Source organism: Eublepharis macularius, chromosome 1 (assembly GCF_028583425.1).
Source record: "Eublepharis macularius isolate TG4126 chromosome 1, MPM_Emac_v1.0, whole genome shotgun sequence".
NCBI classification, from domain to species: domain Eukaryota; kingdom Metazoa; phylum Chordata; class Lepidosauria; order Squamata; family Eublepharidae; genus Eublepharis; species Eublepharis macularius.
Genome location: NC_072790.1, coordinates 166,759,541 through 166,784,514, shown reverse-complemented (window position 1 = coordinate 166,784,514; position 24,974 = coordinate 166,759,541). Strand labels below are relative to the sequence as shown.

Below are 24,974 nucleotides of genomic sequence, written 5' to 3'. Positions count from 1 at the left end.
GGCAGGAGCAAAAGTTTCCTCCGGGAAGGTGCATTCCCAAGAAGGAGGGGAAGATAGAATGAGAGCCAGCTTTTGAAAGACCCAACACCTGCAGCAGGCCTCAACACTTAGCCATCAAAAGGGCCCAAAACCTCTGGCAACAATCCCTGCAGTAGCCCTTCCTCGCAAGTAAGAGAGGGAGAAGAACTCATTACTGCACAACAATAACGCTACACAATAACAAGCTAGAAGGCTAATGCTGGCCTTCAAGCCTCTGTCCTTGAAAGCAGCTACAGCTTTGCACCTGTGGCTTAAGGCCTCTCTTATCTGACTGGAACTGACAGAACCCTTAGTCTCCCCCCACCCCCGGCCAAATGTCTCAAAAGTTTGAACCAGAATATTTAAACTGCACAAGAAACAAAGTAAATAAACGAGTTTCTTTACAACAGGGAAAAGTCCAAACCTAGCTTGTGAGTCAAATATAATAGCAAGCAGTGAATTGCCACAGAAGCAGTTGTTTTATCTTGTTTAATATGAGGAAGGAAAAGGCACAAAGGTGGACATGAGCCCAGGCATCTCTCAAGCTCATTTATGAAATAATGCATTTATTGAGATATTGTGGTTATTGCAGCATAGCTGCTTTTGGTGGAATGTAGGTGAAATGGGAGCAGGTAATAGATGCAAATTTGATATGAATGATGGAATGAAATAACTGGTAGCTTTCCCGTGTCATTTTTCTTTTACATACATGACATTTAAAAATGAAAGCTCAAATAAATTCCTGACTTGTCTTGCTGACAACTTCATTTTTCAGATAGTAGAGAGGGAAACAAGGGGTTCTGCTACCTTGGACTTGATACTCACCATCAGGGAAGAACTGGTTGCCGAGGTGAAAGTAGTGGGCACTCTGGGAAGCAGTGACCATGTAATTTTGGAATTTACAGTCTTGGGGAAGGGAAAAGCTGTACATAGTCAGACATACAGGTTGGACTTCAGGAAAGCAAATTTTAACAAACTGAAAGCTATGCTGGGTAGAATCACATGGTCAGAAATACTTAAGGAGAAGGGAGTTCAAGAGGGGTGGGAGTTTCTTAGAAGCGAAATAATGAAAGCACAATCATAAATAATTCCTTCTCACAAATGAGAAGGAAAAATGGGAGGAGCTTAAAAGAAAGCCACGGTGGCTTCATAAACAGCATTCTAATAAATTGAGAAATAAAAAAGGCCTTATAACCAAGGATGGATATAAACAAATAACCAGTGCTTGTAAGGAGAGGGTTAGAAAAGCTAAAGCTCAGCCTGAGCTTAGGCTCACAAGAGGTGCTAAAACAACAAAAAAGCGTTCTTTTCTTATGTTCAAAGTAAGAAAAAGAGCAAGGACATGGTAGGTGCATTGCAGGGGCAGGGAAGTAAAATTGTAACAGGCGATGAAGAGAGAGCAGAACTGCTCAATTCCTACTTTTCCTCAGTGTTCTGCTGCAAGGGAAATGGTGCTCAACATGGCAATAACAGAACACATGATGGGGGAAGGAAGTTACAGCCTAGGATCAGCATAGAGGCAGTACATAAACACCTAGTTTCTTTAAATTTAATTTAATTTAATTTATTATATTTATATTCCGCCCTCCCCCCTTTCGCAGGCTCAGGGCGGATAACAAATACAAATATGTTTAAAAACATTTAAAAACATTAAATAATACATTTAAAAACATTTAAAAACATTAAATATAACAATTCATGCTGCATAGTGGTTCATACATGCCTCTGTGTTTGCATAGGGGTGATGGTTTAACCCCCCCTTCACGGGGGGGGCACTGCCCGGCGCTAGCCATATGCCTGGCGGAATAGCTCTGTCTTACAGGCCCGGCGAAATGCAAGCAAATCTTGCCAGGCCCTTGTCTCGCAAGACAGAGCATTCCACCAGGTTGGGGCCAGGACTGAAAAGGCCCTGGCCCTGGTCGACGCCAGGCGGGCCTCCCTAGGGCCAGGGACACTTAAAAGATGTTTTCCGCCAGAGCGGAGAGTCCTCCGGGGCTCATATGGTGAGAGACGGTCCCTCAGATACGTCGGTCCCAGTCCGCGTAGGGCTTTGTAGGTTAACACCAAAACCTTGAACCTGATTCGGTACTCCACTGGCAGCCAATGCAGCTGGCGTAGCACCGGTGTAATATGCTCCCACACCGGTGCTCCAGCAATGACCCGTGCTGCTGCATTCTGTACCAGCTGTAACCGCCGGATCAGGCCCATGGGAAGCCCAGCGTAGAGCGCGTTAAATGGAACTGTGTCCTCAGGGCCAGATGAATTGTACTCAAGGGTACTAAAAGAACTCGCAGATGTCATTGCTGAGCCTCTGTCCATTATTTTTGAGAATTCTTGGAGATCAGGAGAGCTGCCAGAAATTGGAGGTGGGCAAATGTTGTCCTCATCTTCAAGAAGGGGAAAAAAGGAGGATCCAGGTAACTACCGACCTGTCAGCTTGACATCTATACCTGGAAAAGTTTTAGAACAAATCATCTGTCAGTCAGTCCTTGAGCATTTAGAAAGGATGGCTGTGATTATTACTAAGAGCCAGCATGGGTTTCTCAAGAACAAGTCTTGTCATGCTAACCTTATCACTTCTTTTTGGAGAAATTTACTACCTTGTTGGATCAGGGGAACGCTGTAGACATAGTTTATTTCGATTTCAGTAAGGCTTTTGATAAGGTTCCACATAATATCCTTGTCAACAAGTTGGTAAAATGTGGTTTGGATCCTATTAGGTGGATCTGTAACTGGTTGACAGATCGTACCCAAAGAGTGCTAGTTAATGGTTTTTCATCCTCTTGGAGAAGAGCGCTAAGTGGAATTCCTCAGGGGTCAGTCCTGGGACCTGTTCTGTTCAACAGTTTTATAAATGATTTGGATGAAGGAATAGAGGGAATGCTTATTAAATTTGCAGATGATAGTAAATTGGGAGGGGTTGCAAATAAGGTTGAAGACGGATACAGAATGATCTTGACAAGCTTGAAAAATGGGCAAAAACGAATAAAATGAATTTCAACAGAGATAAATGCAAAGTTCTGCATTTAGGAAGGAAAAATCAAAAGCATAATTATAGGATTATAATTATTACTATTGGCAGTAGTATGCACGTAAAGGATCTAGAGTCTTAGTAGACCATACACAACATGATTCATCAGTGTGATATGGTAGCTAAAAAGGCAAATGTGATTTTGGGCTGTATCAACAGCAGCATAGTGTCCGGATCAGGAGAAGTAATGGTATCACTCTGCTCTGGTTAGACCTCACCTAGAGTATTGTGTTCATTTTTGGGCACCACAATTTAAGAAAGATATAGACAAGCTGGAACATGTCCAGAGGAGGGCAACGAAGATGGTGAGGGAGCTGGAGACCAAGTCCTATGAGGAAAGGTTGAAGGAGCTTGGAATGTTTAGCCTGGAGAGGAGACGACTGAGAGAGAATATGATAACCATCTTCAAGTACTTGAAGGGCTGTCATACAGAGGATGGCGTGGAGTTGTCTTCTGCTGCCCCAGAAGGCTGGACCAGAACCAGCAGCTTGAACTGAAATCAGAAGAGTTTTTGGCTAAACATTAGGAAGAACTTCCTGATAGGCTTCCTCGGGAGGTGGTGGGCTCTCCTTCTTTGGAGGTTTTTAAGCAGAGGCTAGATGGCCATCTGACAGTAATGCTGATTCTGTGAACCTGGGCAGAATGGGTTACATGAGTGCTTAGTTTTTGTGGCCTTCTTATATGCCCAGGGTAATGCTGATCGCCACCTTGGGGTCAGGTAGCAATTTTCTACGGGCCAGTTTGGATAGGGATCCTGGAGGTGTTTTGCCATCTTCTGGGCATGAAGCAGGGGTCACTGGGGCAGTTGGGGGGGCAGTTGTGAATTTCCTGCATTGCACAGGGGGTTGGACTAGATGACCCTAGAGGTTCCTTCCAACCCTATGATTCTACGATAATTTCAGATAGTCAGGGATTACAGAATTTAGTAGGATATTTCATTGAGAATAAACAGTAAGTCCTCACATGAAGGACTTACTGTGAGGACTTACTGTTTACAGTAAGTCCTCACAATAAAGTCTTCCTCTTTATCTGAAGAAGTGAGATTTGGCTCACGAAAGCTCATACCCTACCACAAATTTTGTTAGTTTTATAGGTGCTACTTGACTCTTGCTCTTTTCTACTACTACAGACAGACTAACACAGCTACCCATTTTGAATAAGTCCTCACATTACTCTTATGTGAAAGAGAGAGGAGGAAATTGAAAGAATGGCTGTTGGTGAGGCACCCAAACTGATACTTGTTGCGCTGTTTTTAGGGGTGTGCGATTTGGGTTTCCAATTTGGGAAAAATACCCGAATCAGACCCGATTCGCAAAGATTTGGGATTTCTGAATCGGCCCCAGTGTGTGCCATGTCCGGGTTTGTTTTGGGCCATGGAAAGGGGCATTTTAAGCACCCTGAATCAGCTGCTTGGCGGGTAGTTGCCTGCCAGACAGCTGAGTCAAGCCAGTGGGGTTAAAATGCCCCTTTCCGTGCTGCAGTGGCACGGAAAAGGGCATTTTAACCCCCGAATCAGCTGCTTGGTGAGGAGTTCCGCGTCAGGCAGCTGCGGCATGCTGGCTGAGTCAAGCCAGCTGCGCAGCGCCATGGAAAGGGGCATTTTAACCTCTCTGGCTTGACTCAGCTGCCTGGTGGGGAACTCGCCGCCAAGCAGCTGATTCGGGGTCAAGTGAGCGGGGGTTGGTTTAAATTTCCCGCCCCACTGCTTATTTCACCCGATGGGAGGGGGAGGGAATCTCCTCCCTCTCACTAGAATAGGGGGGAGGAGGGAACCCTCTCCTCCCCCCATTGGATGAAGTAAGTGGCTGGGCTGGAAGTTTAAAAACTTTTTGGTGTGCTCTGAATCTTTATGGAACATACCGAAGCCAGTCAGTAAGCAAATTGCTTATTTCCGACTTTTTTCCCCACTCCGGAAATTCCGAAGCTTCGGAAATCCCAAAGTAAAAAATCAGAATTTTTTTTCCTTGCACACCCCTAACTGTTTATCAGCAGTAGCTTGGAAAGGTGGAGAATTTCAGTTTGGTTACTTTGGCAATGGACTCTCTCCCACTGACACCCTGCTGGCAATCGTGAAACAAACTGTAAATGATTGCTTGTGGGATAGTGCTATTTATTTGGATGAAAGAGTTTGCCTAAAAGAAAAAGCTGATAACCCAGATTGGCTTTGTTCTATTCATGACATTGTCTCCTATATCCAAAATGTTATGTATTTAGGAAGCTTTGAGTCTGGCTCATTTTATTTATAGCTACACCCACTTGTTCTATTATTATAGCAGTTTTGTTTCCAGATTTGTGTTAAAAATCTTTATGTATGTTAAAAAGCAATTTAGGTATGTTACGTGTTAAAATATTCATGAATTTTTAGACTGTTTGTTGTAAATTTTTATATAATTTGTAATTTGTTTATATAATTAGTTTATATAGAAAATGTTGTCTTGCATATGGACTGAATATTGATTAATTTCATTGTGGAATACAGAGTTGTCTCCAAACTATGACTGGTTTCAATATAGACAGCTCAGAGACCTTTATAAATCGGATTGTGCCAAGGGAGGGATAAGAATGGAGAACTCGGACTTGGGGGAAGTAATTTTACAAGAAAACAAAAAGGAAATTTCAAAGGTCTATAAAGTGTTGTTAAAATGGTATACTGAAGAAGAGGTAGTTAAGGTGCAAATAGTGAAGTGGGCTATAAATTTTAATAAAGAAATAACAATGGAGGCGTGGGAATACTTGTGGATAAATACTTTGAAGATTACGACATGCACTAACATTAAAGAGAATGTCTATAAAATGATCTATCGTTGGTACCTGACACCAAAGAAAATTGCGCTAGGGAATGTGAACACGTCTAATAAATGCTGGAAATGTAAAAAGCATGAAGGATCTTTGTATCATATGTGGTGGACTTGTGAGGTAGTCAGGCAGTACTGGGGGAAAATAATAAGAGTAATAAGTGAGATTTTACAGTTTCAAGTTAATAAGAACCCAGAACTCCTGCTACTGAACTTGGGAATGGAAGATATTCCAGCACAACATAGGACATTGCTTTTTTACATGACAGCAGCGGCTAGACTTTTGTATGCGCAAAAGTGGAAAGTACAAGAAGTGCCAACTATCGAGGACTGGATTTACAAATTGCTGTACATGGCGGAGATGGATAAACTGACAAGAAAACTAAGAGACCTTGATCCAGGACAGTTTAACACAGATTGGGAGAAGCTGAAACAATATTTAGTGAAAAAATGGGAGGTGGGAGGAGAACTGTGGCAGTTTGAAAATTATTGAAGAAAAACAAAAGAAGAGAGAAGTGACTATACCGGGGGGAGGAGAGTTAAAGAAGAATTACTAAGCAATTATTCTATTTGATTATTCTATACAGTATTAAGTAATAGTTATTATGTGATATATAAGAATAGAAATTAATTAATTTTATGTTGCTGGCAGATAGGGGTGTAATTGAGAATTAACAGAATTAAAATTCATGAATACAAGAAGGGAGGGAATGAGAAGTAGCATATAGAATATAGGTTAAATTGATTGACTTATGCTGAAGGTATTTTTGGTTATAGCGATATTTAGAAATGTGCAGAACATGGGTCAAATTGATTGACTTATGTTGAATGTATATTGTGTTTATAGTTATATTTAGAAATGTGTAGAATATGAGTCAAATTGATTGACTATATGTTATAAAGATAAGAGATATAAGAGGAAGTAAAGAGTAACATATAGAGTATAAGTTAAATTGGTTGACTTATAAATATATTCATCACTTATGAGTACTCAAGTTATGTATAGGGAGGGATAAATTGTTTGTCCCATATTGATGACATTAGAATGAATAAGTTAGAGTACAGGATATTGAGAATATTACCAGTATTATTACTATTGAATAATATGCCAGGAATATATTAGTTAGTTGATAAGTGAAGGGAAACTGACTTAGCACTGTGTTATAATAGATTAGCTTAGAAGAGTGTGAAAGTATATGTTTAATTGACAAAATAAGTTGAAATGAGTAGGGGAAGAATAGACAAAGGGTTGGAAAGCTGTTGGAAGTCAACAAGCGGGGGGGAAAGGGAGGGGGTTAGAACTGGAATATTAGAGTATTTTGATTGTTATAAATGACCAAATATTTCTAATTCCAATAAAAAATTTTATTAAAAAAAAAATTTCATTGTGGAATACAGTAAAAATGACAAGTCTTTTTTTTTTTTAGCCTGAAGTGTTTAGTTCTGCATGTGTTGAAAAGTATCTTTCACATCTTCTTCCTTTGCCCTGGTGTAGTAACATTTTTCCTTCTCCATCTCAGGTGAACAATTTCCTCAAATTTTCCAACAAAAATACAATCGCAAAGTCTGCTAACAAGGAATATCAAGCCAGCGTAGATAACTGGAGAATATTTTCTGGCGTGCAGCAAAATACTTTCCACTCTGAACAGAATTTCAAGAGTTTTTTGAGACAAAAGGATTATCAGGAGTCGATGTCAGAGTCTGCAGACCTGCATGATGATTTCCTGCTTCCTCATGAAAGAGCCATCCAGGATGGGAGTGGCTTTTTGCGCATTCTGGACAGGATGGTTGATTCTTCCAACATTCAAGAGCAGCGAAGGTGCAGCTTCCTTGATGTTGAGAATGAAGAGAAATTTCTCTATGATGATGATGAGGATGATGCTAACATTAAGTATCCTTCTACTGAGAACCTAACAATGGATAGTTGGAAAGAATCCTTAAGCCTGAATCCAAGATCTCTATCTCCTATCAAGTCTATAGAACCAAACACTTCAGATGGGTCTAGAATAGAGTATGAGAAGATCAGTGACTTGCTCAAAGCTATAGGACTTGACATTGGGGTGTCTGAAATTGGTAAGGGTGCTGCCCGTACAGAGGAACGACTCCATGGGAAAAAAACATTGCGTTCTCTCGATGGTCTTTCAGTGATTTCCCATAAACCAGATTCTAATGAGAAGGACTGCATTCGAAGCATTAGTCATTCTCCAGAGTCAAGTCAGAAGAATTCTTTGTCACCTTGTGGTTCTTTCCAGCCATCTAATGATACGTCCTCTGTTTCAATATCAGAACACACTAAAAGCAAAACATTGGGTAACAATAATTCTGGGGGATCATCAGAGCAATCTTTTCCTCCAGTATCCGCAACTGTATCAGCACCACCCTCTCTTCCTATCTTGCCACTTCCTACCCCCCTAATTTCTCAGTATCCAGTATCACACTTCTCAGCATTCACTACAGCTCAGCTATTGCCAAATCATCCACCTCCCACAATGGCTCCACCTATCTATAATGCATATGGACACTATATGGCTTATTCTGCTTCTGCCTGGCCCATGTACACACCTCCTCTTCGTCAGTCTAATCCTGCACTCTCTGGTGTAAATGGCCTTGTGTCAGTGACAATGCCACCAAAGCCTATCCGGTCGAATCTCAGAATTATTGAGACTGTTTCTACAGTCAAGAAGAATCCTGAAAAAAAGATAAATAAGTCTGTGCTTCTGAAAATCCCCATCACTCCTAACTCCAGATTGCGCTCTCAGTCTTCTGTTGGAGGTACCACTGAAAGAATATCAGAAAGAAACCCAGCATCTGAGATGCCAAAAGTGAGTAGTTTTAACTTGGACTAAAATTTGTCAGCAACACTGAAATGTAGTGGCATAATTTGAAAGGGTAAGAGTGTTTTAGTACCTGTGTCTTCACCGTTTTACAGATCAGATTTTTCTCCCTAGTGGTGGTGTTCTTGCTAGTGAGTTCTGGGTAACTAGTTTCCCCAGCAGTTAACAGTAAATACCCCTGAATATGAAATTGATTCCTGGTTTAGGATTATATTGATTTTGTTTATATATTTATTTCATTTTCCTCCAGAGGCTCAAGGTTAGCAATAGAATGCCAACAGGCAACTAGTGAAATAATAGTAAATACATCAGTCCAGTTTGCAAATAACTGTAGTATAATACCCTGTGCAGCCCTCCTACACAAGTTTGGAAATCTACATAGTAAACAATCTCAGAATAGAAACTCCTCTTTGTGCAAGTGGAAGAGTTACTTCCATGAGTACAAATTGGGCAATCTAGTTAATTCTCTCTTCCTGTATTATTCCCCATCTTGTTCTTGACGTCTGCTAATCTCTGCGAGGTATTTTGTGGACAGTGCAGGAGCTGTAGCAGACATATGTTAGGATCTGTGAGCAGAGTTAGTCCTTTGTATTCAACCCATTGTTCTTATAGAATGAGATGTACCTTTATCATCTTAGATTATTTGACTCTTGTTCAGAAGTGTGGCATCATTATAGATGGATTTCTTAGATGGATTTTTAAAGGTATATTGATCCTCTCTGTAAGTTTTTTATTTTATTATTTCAAATAGCATTTGGTATTCTGGAAACAAAGTGAAACAGATCACAGTCCTGTGAAGGATTCTGCATTGATGAAGCTTAATTTGAGAGAGAAATGTTTTACTAATTCTGTGGTATTTTTGAGGATGTGATTTTTTAAATTCAGGAATAAGGAACAATGTTTAGCAGGGAAATTACTAGACACTTCCAGACTAAAGAATGCATAAAAGTAATTGTATTGTGTTGCAGTAAACTATGGTAACAATTAGGGCTCTGCGCTTCGGGTTTTGCTTCAGGTAAAGTTACCTGAAGCAACCTGATTTGGAAAGCTTCAGTATTCCCCGAAGCAAAGCTTTCCGAAGCATTCGGAAATGCTTCGGGGCTTGTTTAAAGGGCCCCGCCGCTGCTTGCAAGCAGCGGCGGGGCCCTTTAAACATTAACCCCCCCACCTCCCCCGCCACCTACCTTGTGGTGGCTCCAGGCTAGCTCCTCTGCCGCCGCCGCACTGCCATCCGAGCCTGCAGGGTGGAGGGAAGCCCGGAACTGCCTCCTCTGGCCCTTCCTGCCCTCAAATGGCCGCGGCATGCCAGTGCCGCAGCGGCCATTTGAGGAGCAGGAAGGGCCAGAGGAGGCGGAGAAAGCCCTTCCTGCCCCTCAAATGGCCACTGTGGCGCCAGCACGCCGCAGCCATTTGAGGGGCAGGAAGGGCCGGAGGAGTTGGCTCCGGCCTTCCCCACAACCCCGCAGGCTCGGGCAGCGGTGCGGCGGCAGAGGAGCCAGCTGGTTCCAGGCCATGCAGCCTTGTGCTGCTGCCGCCGCCGCCCAGCTGATAACCCAGGTACGTGGGTGGGGGTTGGAGGGATCTCCCTCGGGTTGGGTTGGGGGTGGAGGGGTCTCCCCGGGGGGGTGGAGGGGTTGCCCCAGGGAGGGTGGTGGTGGGGAGTTGCCCCCCTTGCTTCAGTATGCTCAAAATCTTTCCGGAGCATACTGAAGCGATTCTCGAACCCCGAATCTGAAGCAGCTTGCCGCTTCGGATTTCGGGGTATTCTGAATCGGTTTTGAATACCAAATCTACCCACCCGTGCATAGCCCTAGTAACAATCCATCACTGATCACTTAAGTCCATTGGTTTCATGGTCTCAAACACATATAGCTGTAATGGAATGTTATCTGTACTGTTGTCTTTCTCCTACTATTACTTCAATTATATAATATTTCATGAGGTTTTTGTGTACTTCAAAATACTCTTTATTAGAGGATTTTTTTAACTTTCATTTTTGCTTGAAAAATCAATTTGGATATAGAATAAAAGAAATGGACAGCCATTTCTGATATGCATGTTTATATTGAATGTTAGTTCAGTGAAGTATTAATAAAGATTATTGGGATGTTTGGCTGAACATGTCATGGCCATGGAAACAATGGCTCTTGCTGAGTTGTTTTTGCTGTGATAAATGAACAAGGTGTCTTGTTCTGGATGACTCTAATCAGTCCTGATTCAGATATAGGCATGCACTTAAGAAGCCCTAAGTATCTAGTTAGCTTTTCTATATGAAATAATTTATCTCCTGGCAAGAGATACACCTCAATAACATTTTAGGTTCGTTTCTGTTTATAGTATACAGGTTATACTATTACAGAATCTCTGCTTCCATTCTAAGTCTTTATTAAAACATGATTATTCAACATTCTCAATATTAGCTTAATCAACAGAAAAATCATACCATTCATTATAACTACATATATCATTAAAAGCATGCGATTACGTAAGTCCAAGGAGGTATCTTACCGAAAGATAAGCAGGTTACCAGCAGGGAGCTCCTTCAAGTAAGAAGCTCCCAATCAGTTCAACTTCTCATATTTATAGGGTTTCAGTATCATTTAACAATAATTTAACTGTCCCTCTTGATAAGGGCTCACATTCTTGGCTAATTAATTATCTTATAACTTCAAACACCATGCAGGGTTATGTATATTTGAAGCATCTCTTTAAAAGTATATAAAAATTGTTAGTTCTTTTTTGGTGCATTTTATCTTAATAAAGTCTATGCAAAATTCATGATTACAAGTTTCTCATACCTAGGAATATTGTTTGACCCTCAAGCAAGACATCTGTCCTTCAATCATATCTTCACTTCTGTGAAGTTAGACATTTCTGTCATTCTTAGATGTGCTCTGCAACTGGGTCTCAGCACATAGTACCTCTTGATATGGGTTAGATGGCTCTTCTAATCTACACAAAGCCATACAATTGTGTTTGTCTTCGGTCTTCAATGCAGTCCCACACTGGGGACTGTGCAGCCGCAGGCCAGCCACCGGAAAGATTTTTCCAAGCTCTTAGCCACTAGAGGGTGCTCTCGCACCGCAACACACATGCGCGGCATTTCCCGCCGCGTGCTGTGTTGCTGGGCGGAGCAATCCCTCTTCCCTCAGTTCCTTTCTTGCCGCTGCTGTGAAAGGTTCTTCTTTCTTGCTCTCTTTACCTCAGCCAAATATCATCGTCGTCATGGCTCAGAAGGCGCTTTTTAAGAAGTGTTCACAATGTGAGACTAAAATGACGCACTCAGATAGTCACGAGCTGTGCCTATTATCTTTGGGCGAGGGACATAATGTAGGGGCTTGCCAGATTTGTAAGAGCTTTACCCCTAAGGCCAGAAGTGATTGGGCCACGTGTTTGAAAGCAGCTCTCTGGGAACAAGCCCTCACAAGCTCCGCTAGGCCGGCTGCTAGATCATCTGCCGAGCAGGAGCCTAAACCGCGCCCCGATAAGACACCCTCCGCTCTGAGGGTGAGTACACCGGAACCAACTTGGAACCTCACACCAGTTCCTTCGAGGGCCCCTGCAGAGGCAACGGTTCCTCCCACACCCTCGAAATCGGGCTCGGAACCTAGGAAAGCTTCGTACCTTAAGAAGCGCCACTCTTCTGATAAAGGAGAAAGAGGTGAACCCTTGGTTAAAAAGTCCAAATCCAAGCACTCCGAACGATCTTCACACCATCATCTCAAGTCTACTCCTTCTTCCCTTATTACGGGAGATGACAACTTGCGGGAGCCTTTGACTCCGTCCCCACCAGCTACTCCCTTATTACAACAGGAGTGGGAGGACTGTAGCCCTTCGGGTGAATTCCAACATTCATCTCCGGAACCAGTGCAGGACTCTTTTCCTACCACAGCGGATCCTGCCAACACACCTCGTTCGGATCCGAGGGAGACTCAGCTAACCGGCATATGTGCCCCGGTTCCGAGCACATCGATGGCATGGCCGACCCCTGCTGCTTCAACACCCGCTCCGAACTGGCAAGACTTCCTTGCATGGCTACAGTCAGCACCTGTGTTTTCGCCGATTCCGGGGCAACCGACTCAAGTCTCAGTGGGGTGAGTTATTTCTCTCAAGCCTTCGGTTCTGTACCAAACCTCCACTGCTCCTTCCATTTCGTCTCACCTCATAGATGCACCACCTTCGGATTTGGATGGGGAGGATAACGTTCGCTCCCGTTCAGATGCAATTTCTGACTTCGTACCAGATCCCTTGCCGGACGAAGCTGTGGGGGACTCTACCTCCCCCCTGCCTTCGGATGATTCTCATCTATTGCTGAACAAATGTTAAGAATGGCTCGGGCTCTAGATTTGGACATCGCTTCTGACACTCCCAAACCCAAGAGTAAGATTCTCCAGGCGCTGCATAACAGTTCCCCGGCGTTGGTAGCCTTCCCTGTTGTGGAGGACCTTCTGGATATTGCACGCAATATTTGGGAAAAACCTGCTTCCTCGCCTGCAACTTCGAGGAAGATTGAAAACAATTACAAACTACAGCAAAAAGACTGTGGGTTCCTCTTCACCCACCCACGTCCCTCCTCTCTGGTTACAGAGGAGATTCAGTCCAGACATCGTTTTGGCTCTCATTCATCTCCAGTTGATAAAGAAGATCGTAAGCTAGATGCTCTAGGCAGGGAGATCTACTCCTCTGCAGCTTTGGAATTTAGAATTGCTAATTACCAGGCCATAATGGGCTCATACAATCTATTCTTGTGGGATTGCTTGTCCACTTACACCCAGGACCTTCCCGAAGAGAAAAGAACCCTCATCAGGGCCCTTTTGACAGAAGCCACCAGACTGGCCAAACAGCAAATGTCTGCAGGTGAGCACTCAGCTGATTGTTCGGCTAGAGCGATGGCTTCTGCGATAGTGCTTAGGCGCTATTCCTGGCTACGTTCTACGGCATTACCCCAGGAAAAGAGGAACAAAATAGAGGACTTCCCCTTTGAGGGTGGATCTTTATTCTCGGAGTGGATGGACGAGTCGCTGCAACAAATGAAGAAAAATCAACAAACTGCTCGTTCACTGGGAGTGGTTGCACCTCAACAACATCAGCAACAATACTCCCAGAGATACCGTTACCAGAATCGATCATTCTCTTCCCACCGTCAGAGGTACTCTTACCAGCCTTACCAACAACGATCTTACTCCAATTACCCCTGTGGGGGCACTAAGAGATCCTTTAAACCCAGGCCTCGTCAACAGCGTTCTCAATCTCCTAAACCTTCTCAGGGACAGAAACAACTTTTCTGACTGACCGCCCCTGCTCAGGTTGAATCCCTGTTCCGGGACAGTTTGTCCCATTTTTACCAGGCCTGGGCTGCAATTTCTTCAGATACTTGGGTTATCTGTGTTATTCAAAATGGTTATCGTTTAAGGTTTACCCAGTTACCCCAGTTATCTCTCCCTACCAATGTTTCAACATGTTCTGCAGAGATCCTCACCCCGGTCATTGAAGAACTGCTCTCTAAGGGAGGCATTCAACGGGTGTCTGCTGGGAACTCTTTGTTTGGAGTTTATTCAAAATATTTTATTGTGGAGAAAAAAGATGGTGGCCTTCGCCCCATACTGGATTTGCGTAATCTTAATATGTTTATTAAAGTTGAAAAATTCAGAATGTTGACTCTTGCTGGTGTTTTGCAATACCTAGATCCTGACAGCTGGTTCGCTGTGCTAGATTTGAAGGATGCTTATTTCCACATAGCAATTCACCCTGATCACAGGAGGTATCTCAGATTTTCCTTTAAGGGAGAGGTTTTCCAATACACTATTCTTCCCTTTGGTTTATGTTCTGCACCACGCACTTTTACGAAGTGTGTGGCCGTAGTGGTAGCTCACCTAAGAACCCAGGGCTGTGGCGTCTACCCATATTTGGATGACTGGCTTCTAGTGGCATGAACTCAAGAAGCCCTTCAGAGCCACATCATACTTACAGTTCAGACACTATCCTCCTTAGGTCTCATAATCAATTGGAAAAAATCCTCTCTTACTCCTACACAGGTGATCCACTTCATTGGGATCACATTGGACACGATTCAAGGTAAAACCTTTTTACCCCTGTCTAGGGCTAGGTTGATACAAGCCCTGATATCCAGAGTACGCAACAACAGGTTCCAAACGGCGCTGTTCATTCAAAAACTTTTGGGGTATATGGCATCCACCACAAGTGTAACCGCCTTTGCTCACCTCTTTATGAGGCCCCTACAAAACTGGTTCCTCAGGGTTTTCGACCCGAGCAAGGACCCACAATAGAAGAAGTTTTCTATTCCAAGGTCCATTCTGAGGTCCCTCACGTGGTAGCAGTCTGAGACAAATCTCCTCCAGGGGGGTGTAATTTGGGTTGCAGATACCTGACATTACTATTACCACTGATGCCTCCCTTTCAGGTTGGGGCGCATATTGTGGTGATCTCTCCACACAAGGAGAATGGTCCTCTCTGGAGAGAAACATGCATATTAATGTGTTAGAGCTAAGTGCGATTCGTTTTTCCCTTATCTCTTTCGCAGATCTCCTCCGAAACAAGATGGTCCAGGTCCAAACGGACAACACTACCGCTCTCTGTTATTTGAACAGACAAGGAGGAATGGCTTCTTTGATGCTCTGTTCAGAGGCATCGTTGCTATGGCACTGGGCTATAGATCACAACATCTCGCCACAAGCAATCCACATAGACGGAGTCAGGAACGACAGGGCAGATTACCTAAGCAGGATATTCCAGCCCCACCACGAATGGGCAATCAATCCGATTTACCTGCACAGTATATTCCAGTGTTGGGGGACACCGACTGTAGATCTCTTCGCAACCGCACACAATGCGAAGGCCAGGGCATTCTGTTCCCCAGCGGGATCAGACCCTCTATCACTGGGGGACGCGTTTCACATTCCCTGGGACAGGGGGCTGTTTTATGCCTTCCCACCGGTTCCGTTGATCTCCAGAGTACTGGGAAAGATCAAATGGTTCAGAACCCACTGTATTCTCATTGCTCCCTTCTGGCCACGCAGGGACTGGTTCCCAACCCTGTGGGAAATGTCCAGGGGCAGGCATATGTTCCTGCCGGACGTGTCGGACCTCCTCCACAGACGGTCAGTTCTTCACCACAATGCTGCCTCCCTAAGGCTTACAGCATGGCTCCTGTTCCCTCAAACTGCCCCTTCCCTCAAGAAGTAAGGGATATTATATTGAATGCCCGCAAACCATCCCCTCGCTTGTCCTACTCTCATAAGTGGTCTAGGTTTTCTACATGGGTAGCAGACAAAGGGTGCTCCCCCTTTTCGTGTCCGATTCCATTAGTGTTTGATTATGTGGTATCCCTCCTGAGGATGGGCTTGTCAGCCTCGTCCATTAAGGTTCACCTTGCAGCCATCTCTGCTTTTCATGAGACCGTGGATGGTAGAACCCTTTTTTCCCACCAGGCCTCCAAGCAATTTTTGAAGGGTGTTAAAAATACCTTCTCTCCGAGGACTCTCCCTGTTCCTCAGTGGAGTCTTTACCTTTTTTGAGCCGACTTATGTTACCATCCTTTGAGCCCCTGGCTGTCAGGTCCAGTGTATATCTAAACTGTACTGACTCCATTTTCTAATGCTTCTAGTGTTTGAGTGCTTTCTTCCCAGGTGCACCAGTTCCCAGGCAACATTCCCACTGGAGGAGACTGTTTTGTCTAACACCGTTCCACCAAGCATTGGCCTTGAAGGAGAGCAGCTTCCCAGGACTGAGAGATGTTGTTTTGAGAACTGTGGGGGGAGGCTGATCCAAATGGGTATTGTTACTCTGTAGCTTATGCTGGCTCTTCATTGGTAACAATGATCATGTACCATCCTGATTCTCCTATTCAGGACAGTGGACTATAATGGACCTTTTCTGCAGTAAAGTTTCCTTTTCCAAACAATGGACTTGTGTTTGCTTTTAAAGGAAACCCTGTAGTGAGTGCCTTATTTAGCCACAGTCTGACATTTTGTTACCAATCATGTCTGAGTCGGGCCCAGCGGATTCCAAGGTTGTCCCGGACAGGGATCCTTTGTTTGATCCGTATGCGTCTCCCGACAATCAACCTGTGCAAGCCCAAGGCTTCCAGGAGCTGGGAGCAGCCGGGAACGGAACCGGAGCCTCCACTTCCACCCCGCCTCTCATCGAACTCAGTACTCAGGACGAGACCGAAGCCGACCTCGGGGCAAGGCCGAAAGCGACCGCTCTCCCTTTGATTTCGGTACCCACCCCGTCGGAGTGGGGAGCCAGACCCCGAGAAACCAGAGAGCGTCGGGCAGGTGGACTCCATCCACGAGTTTCGATGGAAGGGCGCCGAAGCCTAGGAACCGTCCCGGAGCTAGACAGCAGCCAACCATGGCGATATTGGAACAGGACGTCCGAGCAGACGGAGGGGGACACGTCTCGCCGCGGAGCCCTGAGTTGGGATTACTCCGAACTTGTTCCGTGGAAAGAGCCAACGGAGGTCCCTGAACAAAGTTGGGAGCAGATACAAGGTCGCACCTATGCGGTGGATACCAGCATCTCGGCCGTGACGGGTATGGCCAAGGGAATTCTAGCCGCGAGATCGAGAGTCGTCCAAGGGGACCCTCCTCCTTGGGGCCCCTTGTCCCCGGTGAGTGCAACGAATGAAGCTTCCATAAGCGAGCAACCGGGGGCAAGTCGAATGCAACAGTTAGAAGCTAAACTGATGGATATGGAAGAAAGTTTGGCTCATGCCATCCATTTAATTTCGGCAATGGGAGCAGGAGAAAGACTGTCCCCTGAAGAGATGGCGATACAGATAGCTATCCTTCAAAGTGTCATCTCCTATCCGGTGGAGGATGTCCAGCAGCGGCTGTCACCTACCGACGAAGGGGACACCTATCCTGGCGAATCGGGAGAGCAACCTAAGGAACTTCCCGCACAGCAGGAAATTCCACCGAGAAGGGATGACCCGGTTGAGCCACCCGGAGAGACCCCCACCGAACCTCCTAACCAGGAAGGGGATGCGCCGCCAGACGAGACTCCCGTTGAGAGGCCTACGGAAGGGGAAGAAAAGCCAAGTGATACACCGGTGAGACCCCCTCTTACTTCTTCTATAACGGTCCGGCCGGACCAAGCGGGAGCACACGCGGCTCCATCCGAGGAGGGAGCCCCTCGTCAACCGCGAGACATTGTCCCCGTCGGGCAACCTACGGGGGACGGTCTAACAGCGCCAAGAGGCCAGCCGCTGCTTCCCAGATTAACAACACCCGGAGGGGCAAGCCCGCGCGGCCTTTCACCTGTTCAATCCTTGCCGCTGCGGCCCCTCTCACCTCGACCGCAGCTCATACCGTTGCAGCAGCCCCAGGACCAGCCCGTTTTACCACCCCCGAACCAACCGGGACGGCCTGCACCACTACGACACCTCCAACCCCCTCCTCAGCGGCCGATCTCCACTCAACCGCACCAACCTCCTCCACCTCGACAGCTACCGCCAACGCCTCCCGTGTTACCAGCCAGACCAAGACTGCCGCCTCCTACTCGCCCGCCACTGCAGCCTCCGGCCCAACCAAGACCAACCCCGCCACCGCAACCACGGCAACCTCCGCCCGCACAGCCAGCCCAACCCCAGCCGGCACCGCCGGTTCAACCGCCGCCAGTACAGCCGGCACCGTTGCCCCGACCGAGACTCCAGTTACCTCCTCCTGTGCCTCAGGCGCAACTAAGACTGCCAATGGACTTTTACCCAGCGCCTGCTCCGAGACAAGAACTCCCGATGGGCTGGGTGAAGCTGGAAGCCACCTTCGATGGGGATCCATCCAAATTGGGATTTTTCTTACTCCAAGTGGTACAGTTTTTCAACCGTTGGGGGCACCTCTTCGGCAGTGAGGCCAGTCAAATCGAACATCTTGGATCTCGTTTACAGGGCAAAGCAGCAGATTGGTATGTAGGACTATACAATGTCGGGGCCCCAGAACTTGATACTCTCCAGGGGTTAGTGGATGCTATCCGAGCGCAATATGAAGACCCCTTAGAGGAAACCCGGGCCCGAACAGAATTGCAAGCCATCAAACAAGGCAGCATGTCAGCAAGAGACTATGTCACAAAATTCCGGCAATTAGCAGCCAAGTGCCCTAGGTGTGAGGAGTCCACCAAGATTATCCTGTTCAAACAAGGCCTTAACCCGAGACTTTTGGACAGAGCTCTCATGCAAGACAATCCCCCCACGTTGTTAGGGTGGATCCAACTTGTTTGCGAAGTAGAGAATCGCATTTTGGAAGTCCGTTTGGTTGAACAACAACAACAAACGGGACAAAGAAGACCATTGACCTTACAGAGGGGAACACGGGGAGCTAGCTACGCCACCCGTGGAGCGAGAGATGCTAGATGGCAACAAGGGCTGTGTTTGCAATGCGGACAGGCTGGTCACTTTGCAGCACAATGCCCTTACCGGCCTGTGCAAAGACCTCCGCTCCAATTACGGCGTCCAACCCTTGCTCCGTTTCCTACGCTCCAACGCCCGACTCCAGCACCACGGGCAAATAGAGGCCGCGGCGCTTCCCAAAGGCCAGCCTCGGAGAGAGGGCTGGAAGCGGAAGAAGTCATGGAATACGATCCCGCTTCCCCAACCGCAGAAGCCAATCCAGAAAGTCCCCAGTCGGGAAACGAAATGGATCTGTCGTAAGAGGGCCCAAACAACAGATCCGCCCTAAGCCCGTCCCTGCACGGAACCGGCCGCCTGGGTCCATTTTATTCATGCCAGTGACTCTAATCAACCCAGAGAGGAAGATGCACATTCGGGTGCAAGCTCTCATTGACTCGGGCTGCTCCAGAGACATCATCGCCCCTGCTCTAGTCAATGGACTAGTCCTACCAACTCGGGATCTACAAAATCCAGTAATCTTTGAACAAATGGATGGTACCAACATGAATCCTGTAACAACTGAAACCATCCCAGTGATCACAGGCATGGGACAACATTGGGAAAAGAGGTCCTTTGTCATCAGCTCTACTGCCAAGTACCCGTTAATTCTAGGCAGCAAATGGCTATGTGATCACAATCCCTACATAGACTGGGCACAAGGATGTATTACCTTCAGTCATGCCAACTGCAAAAATCACCGTTGGAACCAAAACTGGGGCGAAGATCCAACTCATAAAGAAAAGGCCCTTCTCACCCAAGAAGAAGTCAACCAAATACCCGAACCATACTGGCCTTTTCTAAATGCTTTCTCTGAAGAGGAAGCAGATACTCTACCTCCGCACCGACGAACGGACTGTGCGGTAGAAATTTTACCCGGAGCCTCACTGCCCAAAGGACGACTTTATCCCATGAGTCTCCATGAACGCGAAGAGCTCCGGAAATTCATTGACACCAACCTCCAACGAGGGTTCATCCGCCCAGCCGCTAGCCCCCACGCCGCTCCAGTCCTCTTCGTGAAGAAGAAAGACGGGGGACTTCGACTGTGCACAGATTTCCGAGGCTTGAATGCAGTGTCCACCAACAACGCCTATCCTATACCGCTCATCCGAGACCTTCTCAACGTCGTGGCCCAAGGTAAGATCTTTACGAAATTAGATCTAAAAGATGCTTACTTCCACGTTCGTATCAAGGCAGGGGATGAGTGGAAAACCGCCTTTAATACGCCCCTCGGACAATATGAATACTTAGTTATGCCTTTTGGTTTGACGGGAGCCCCGTCTGTATTCATGTCCATGATAAACGAAGTTCTACACGAATTTCTCTACAAAGGGGTGGTGGTGTACCTTGATGATGTGTTAATTTACTCGGACACAGAGGAAGAACATATTCAAACGGTACGAAAAGTCTTAGCCACCCTAATGAAGAATAAGCTACCCATCAAACTGTCCAAATGTGAATTCCATAAAACCGAACTCACTTACCTCGGGTACTGTATCTCCCAAGAAGGTCTAAAGATGGATCCAGCCAAAATACAGGCGATCCAAGACTGGCAGACACCCACCACCCGTAAAGAATTACAATCCTTCCTGGGTTTTGACAACTTCTATAGAGACTTCATAGCAAATTTCGCCCAAATCACGCTCCCTTTAACAGACTTGCTGAAAACCAAAGATAAAGGGGACCAAGCTAAAAAACCCTCTGCCAAGCTGCAATGGACCCCCGATTGCCAAACGGCCTTCGATTGTCTAAAAAAGCAATTTGTAACGGAACCCATCCTCTCCCACCCCAACGAACAATCCCCTTTCATAGTACAGGTCGACGCCAGCGATACGGCGATAGGGGGGGTTTTACTGCAGAAGGGGGAGGATGGTAGGCTGCGGCCGTGTGCTTTCTTGTCTAGGAAATTTTCGGAGGCGGAAAGGAATTGGAATGTGTGGGAGAAGGAGGCCTTTGCAGTAAAAGCGGCCCTTACTAACTGGAGACATTGGCTGGAGGGGGCGCGATACCCTTTCGAGGTCTGGACGGATCATAAAAATCTGGAGGCCCTCCGAAGCCCACGCAGACTGAATGCCAAGCAATTGCGATGGGCGGAATTCTTTTCCAAATTCAACTTCACTTTAAATTATCTCCCGGGCAAAACTAACTTTTTGGCAGACGCCCTATCGCGCATGCCCCAACATAAGAGCAAACGGGAGGAGACTGTCGACACTGTCTTCTCGCCTACGCAACTTGGGGGCGTGGTGACTACTCGCAGCCGTGCCAAGCAGCCCCTCCCGGCCAACCAAGAGTGGAAATCGAAACTTAAAACTGAAGTGGAGAAGGAGGGGGATAGGGCTCCGCGAAGCAAACTGACCCAATCCCCACAAGGGGATTGGTTAGCCGGGAGCAAGTTTTATGTCCCAGACAGCCTCAGACTGGAAATTTTGCAGCGCTGTCATGATGCTCCCACTGCTGGACACTATGGGTATCTGAAAACTTTGCACCTAATCCAAAGACAATTCTGGTGGCCGGGCATGCGCAAAGACATTTCCCGATACGTTAGTTCCTGTCCTGTTTGCCTCAGCGCCAAAACCAGGAAAGGGAAGCCTCCGGGTCTCCTGCAGCCATTGGAAACGCCAAACAGACCCTGGGAAGTAATATCCATGGACTTTATCACTGATCTACCTATCTCAAAAGGACATAATTGTATTTTAGTTGTGGTAGATCTGTTCTCCAAACAAGCTCATTTTATCCCCTGTACTACTATACCTTCCGCTCGAAAACTAGCAGATTTGTTTCTAAAACACATCGTAAAATTACATTCTTTTCCGTCCAAGGTGATTTCGGATCGCGGCGGACAGTTCGTTGCCAACTTCTGGCGGGAGCTTTTGAAAATGTTGAATATTGAACAAGGCCTCAGTTCAAGCCACCACCCACAAACCGACGGGCAATCCGAAAAAACAAACCAAATATTAGAACAGTTTCTTCGTTGCTACATCAATTTTCAACAAGATAATTGGGTGGACCTTCTCCCTCTGGCCGAGTTCTCATATAACAACAGTGTCCACGCTTCGACGGGGGAGGCCCCCTTCAAAATTGTCTACGGAACTCACTTCAATCCCTTCCCATTGGATGCACCCCCTCTCCATTCCTCTAAATTGCCAGATGTATCTTCGTGGTGGGGGGAGGCGGCGCAGCAATGGACTCTTATTAAGAAACACCTTGAAAAAGCCAAACTGGATTACAAAAAATACGCAGACCGCCATCGTGTGGCCGAATGGGAATTACAACCCGGAGATCATGTGTATATTTCCACAAAAAATCTAAAACTCGCTCAGACAAGCCGCAAACTCGCTCTGAAATTCCTAGGACCTTTTCCTGTGCGCAAGATAATAAATAAAGTGACTGTTGCTGTAACTTTGCCCAAGAACCTGCGCCATGTGCACGATACGTTCCATGTCAGTCTTCTAAAGAGAGCTCCCATCGACAACAAATGGCACGTCAAAGCTCCACCCATTCCAACTTTGATTGACGACCAAATCCACTATGAGGTGCAACAAATCCTGGACTCTAAACTCAAACGAAATCAGCTTTTTTACCTCATTAGATGGAAGGACTTTGATTCTGGTTACGATGAATGGGTGAACTCTGCACATGTTCATGCTCCTAGATTAACCAAAGCTTTTCATACTCGCTACCCATATAAGCCAGGGGGGGATCTGTTTTAAGGGGGGCAGAATGTCAGGTCCAGTGTATATCTAAACTGTACTGACTCCATTTTCTAATGCTTCTAGTGTTTGAGTGCTTTCTTCCCAGGTGCACCAGTTCCCAGGCAACATTCCCACCGGAGGAGACTGTTTTGTCTAACACCGTTCCACCAAGCATTGGCCTTGAAGGAGAGCAGCTTCCCAGGACTGAGAGATGTTGTTTTGAGAACTGTGGGGGGAGGCTGATCCAAATGGGTATTGTTACTCTGTAGCTTATGCTGGCTCTTCATTGGTAACAATGATCATGTACCATCCTGATTCTCCTATTCAGGACAGTGGACTATAATGGACCTTTTCTGCAGTAAAGTTTCCTTTTCCAAACAATGGACTTGTGTTTGCTTTTAAAGGAAACCCTGTAGTGAGTGCCTTATTTAGCCACAGTCTGACACTGGCCACTTGTAACCTTAACTTCCTTTCTTGGAAGGTGGCCCTTTTGGTTGCTGTCACTTCCCTGAAACGGGTGGGGGAACTTACGGCACTTCGGGTAGACCCTCCCTTCCTACAATTTTTTGAGGAGGTTCTCCTTTACCCTAGTATTCAATTTCTCCCCAAAGTGGTCTCCAGGTTCCATTTACAGCAGAAAGTCACTCTCCCTGTTCTATTTCCAAAACCAACCTGTGAATCAGAACGCACACTACACAGGTTAGATGTCAAAAGAGCTTTATTATATTACTTGGACAGAACAAGATCCTTCAGAAAGACTAAAGCTTTGTTTATCTGTTGTTATTCAGGCCCTCGTAAAGGGCAGAGGGTTGCCAGCCAGTCCCTTTCCATTTTTTTTTCTTCAAATTTTTTTATTGGATTAGATTATAATATTATTCAAAACATACATTACCCCCTTATAGATCTTTTTCTAACCCCCTCTCTTTCCTCCCTTTTTGTTGACTTCCAACAGTTTTCCAACCCTAAGTCTATCTTATTATTTAATTACGTAATATCTCATATATCCTATTATACACACATTTAATACTCTTTTCTCTAAGCTTATTTAATCTCTACTAAAAATACTCTATAATATAAATTTCCCTTTGGATGCCTCAATTAAACCACATATCCTACATAAAATAATACTGGCATAATAATATATATTAGCAATCAAGATATTAAAAGATATAACATTGTATTCATTTTACTTTCCAATCACCTATGTTCTTTGCTTTCCACCACCATCCTAACTCTAATGTTATCTTAGACTCTAATACTCTATTACTCATCCATCTTTTACTATTTTTGATCGTCGTCGTCCTTCTGTGCAGCCCCACATTGGGACTGCGCAGGCGCAGGCCAGCCGCGGAGAAGATTCTTTTAGCTTCTAGAAATGTGACGGGGACGTTCGGGCCCACCGCGCATGCGCGCCGGTGTTCCCGCCAATTTTGAAGTACAAGTACCCGAACGTCCCCGGCATTCCCTCAGTTCCTTTTTCGCCGCCGTTCGAAAAGGTTCTTCAGCTGTCGCTTGTGTCTTCGGACTTTCTTCTAGCTGTGAGTTGCCGTTTCCTTCTGACTGGGAAACGCCTCCACTATGTCCCATTCCGCTTTATTTAAAAAATGCCAACAGTGTGGCACTAAAATGACCCACTTGGATGGTCATGACCTCTGCCTCATCTGTTTGGGCGAGGGGCACGTCGTGGAGCGCTGTAAGTTTTGCATGGCCTTCACCCCGAAAGCGCGGAATGACCGCAAGGCCAGGCTCCGGGCCTTTCTTTGGGACGCCAACCTTCTACCGCCCAAAGCCTCTGGGTCGTCCGGGAGCAAGCCCAGCTCTGTCGCCCCCTCGCCGGCTCCTCATCACTCGTCGGAACCGCTCGTCTCGGCTCCGACGGAGGCGTCCGCTCCGGACGGTTCGATCGCCTCCGGTTCCGTGAGTGCTCCGTCCAGTCGAAAGGCGAGGAAACGTGCTTCTTCGAAGCCTTCTTCGAAGCCTGTGGCCACCGAGGCTTCTTCGGAGCCCCCGCCGAAGAAGGCAAAGGCCAAGTCAAAGACCAAGCGCCGTGCTCTGTCGCCGGCCCCGGCTTCGTTGGCTGGTTCCTCTCCTGGACCGGCCCCTCCTCCTGAGGACGTCCGGAGTCTCCTCCATACCCCGTCGCCTCCTCACACACCTCCTCCGGTGATTCCCGACGACTGCGAGTCGATCCGTGGATTTTCG

At 46.2% G+C, this 24,974-nt stretch overlaps 1 protein-coding gene across 1 annotated transcript in view; it reads left to right on the top strand.

Annotated features, from left to right (window-relative positions):
- LOC129328214 (zinc finger protein 318-like) overlaps positions 1–24,974 on the top strand; it is an 87,366-nt gene that overhangs the window by 20,613 nt on the left and 41,779 nt on the right. Inside the window, exon 4 of the mRNA XM_054977116.1 lies at positions 7,365–8,666. Coding sequence (XP_054833091.1) covers positions 7,365–8,666 — 1,302 coding nt within the window. The remainder of the gene's footprint in view (positions 1–7,364; positions 8,667–24,974) is intronic.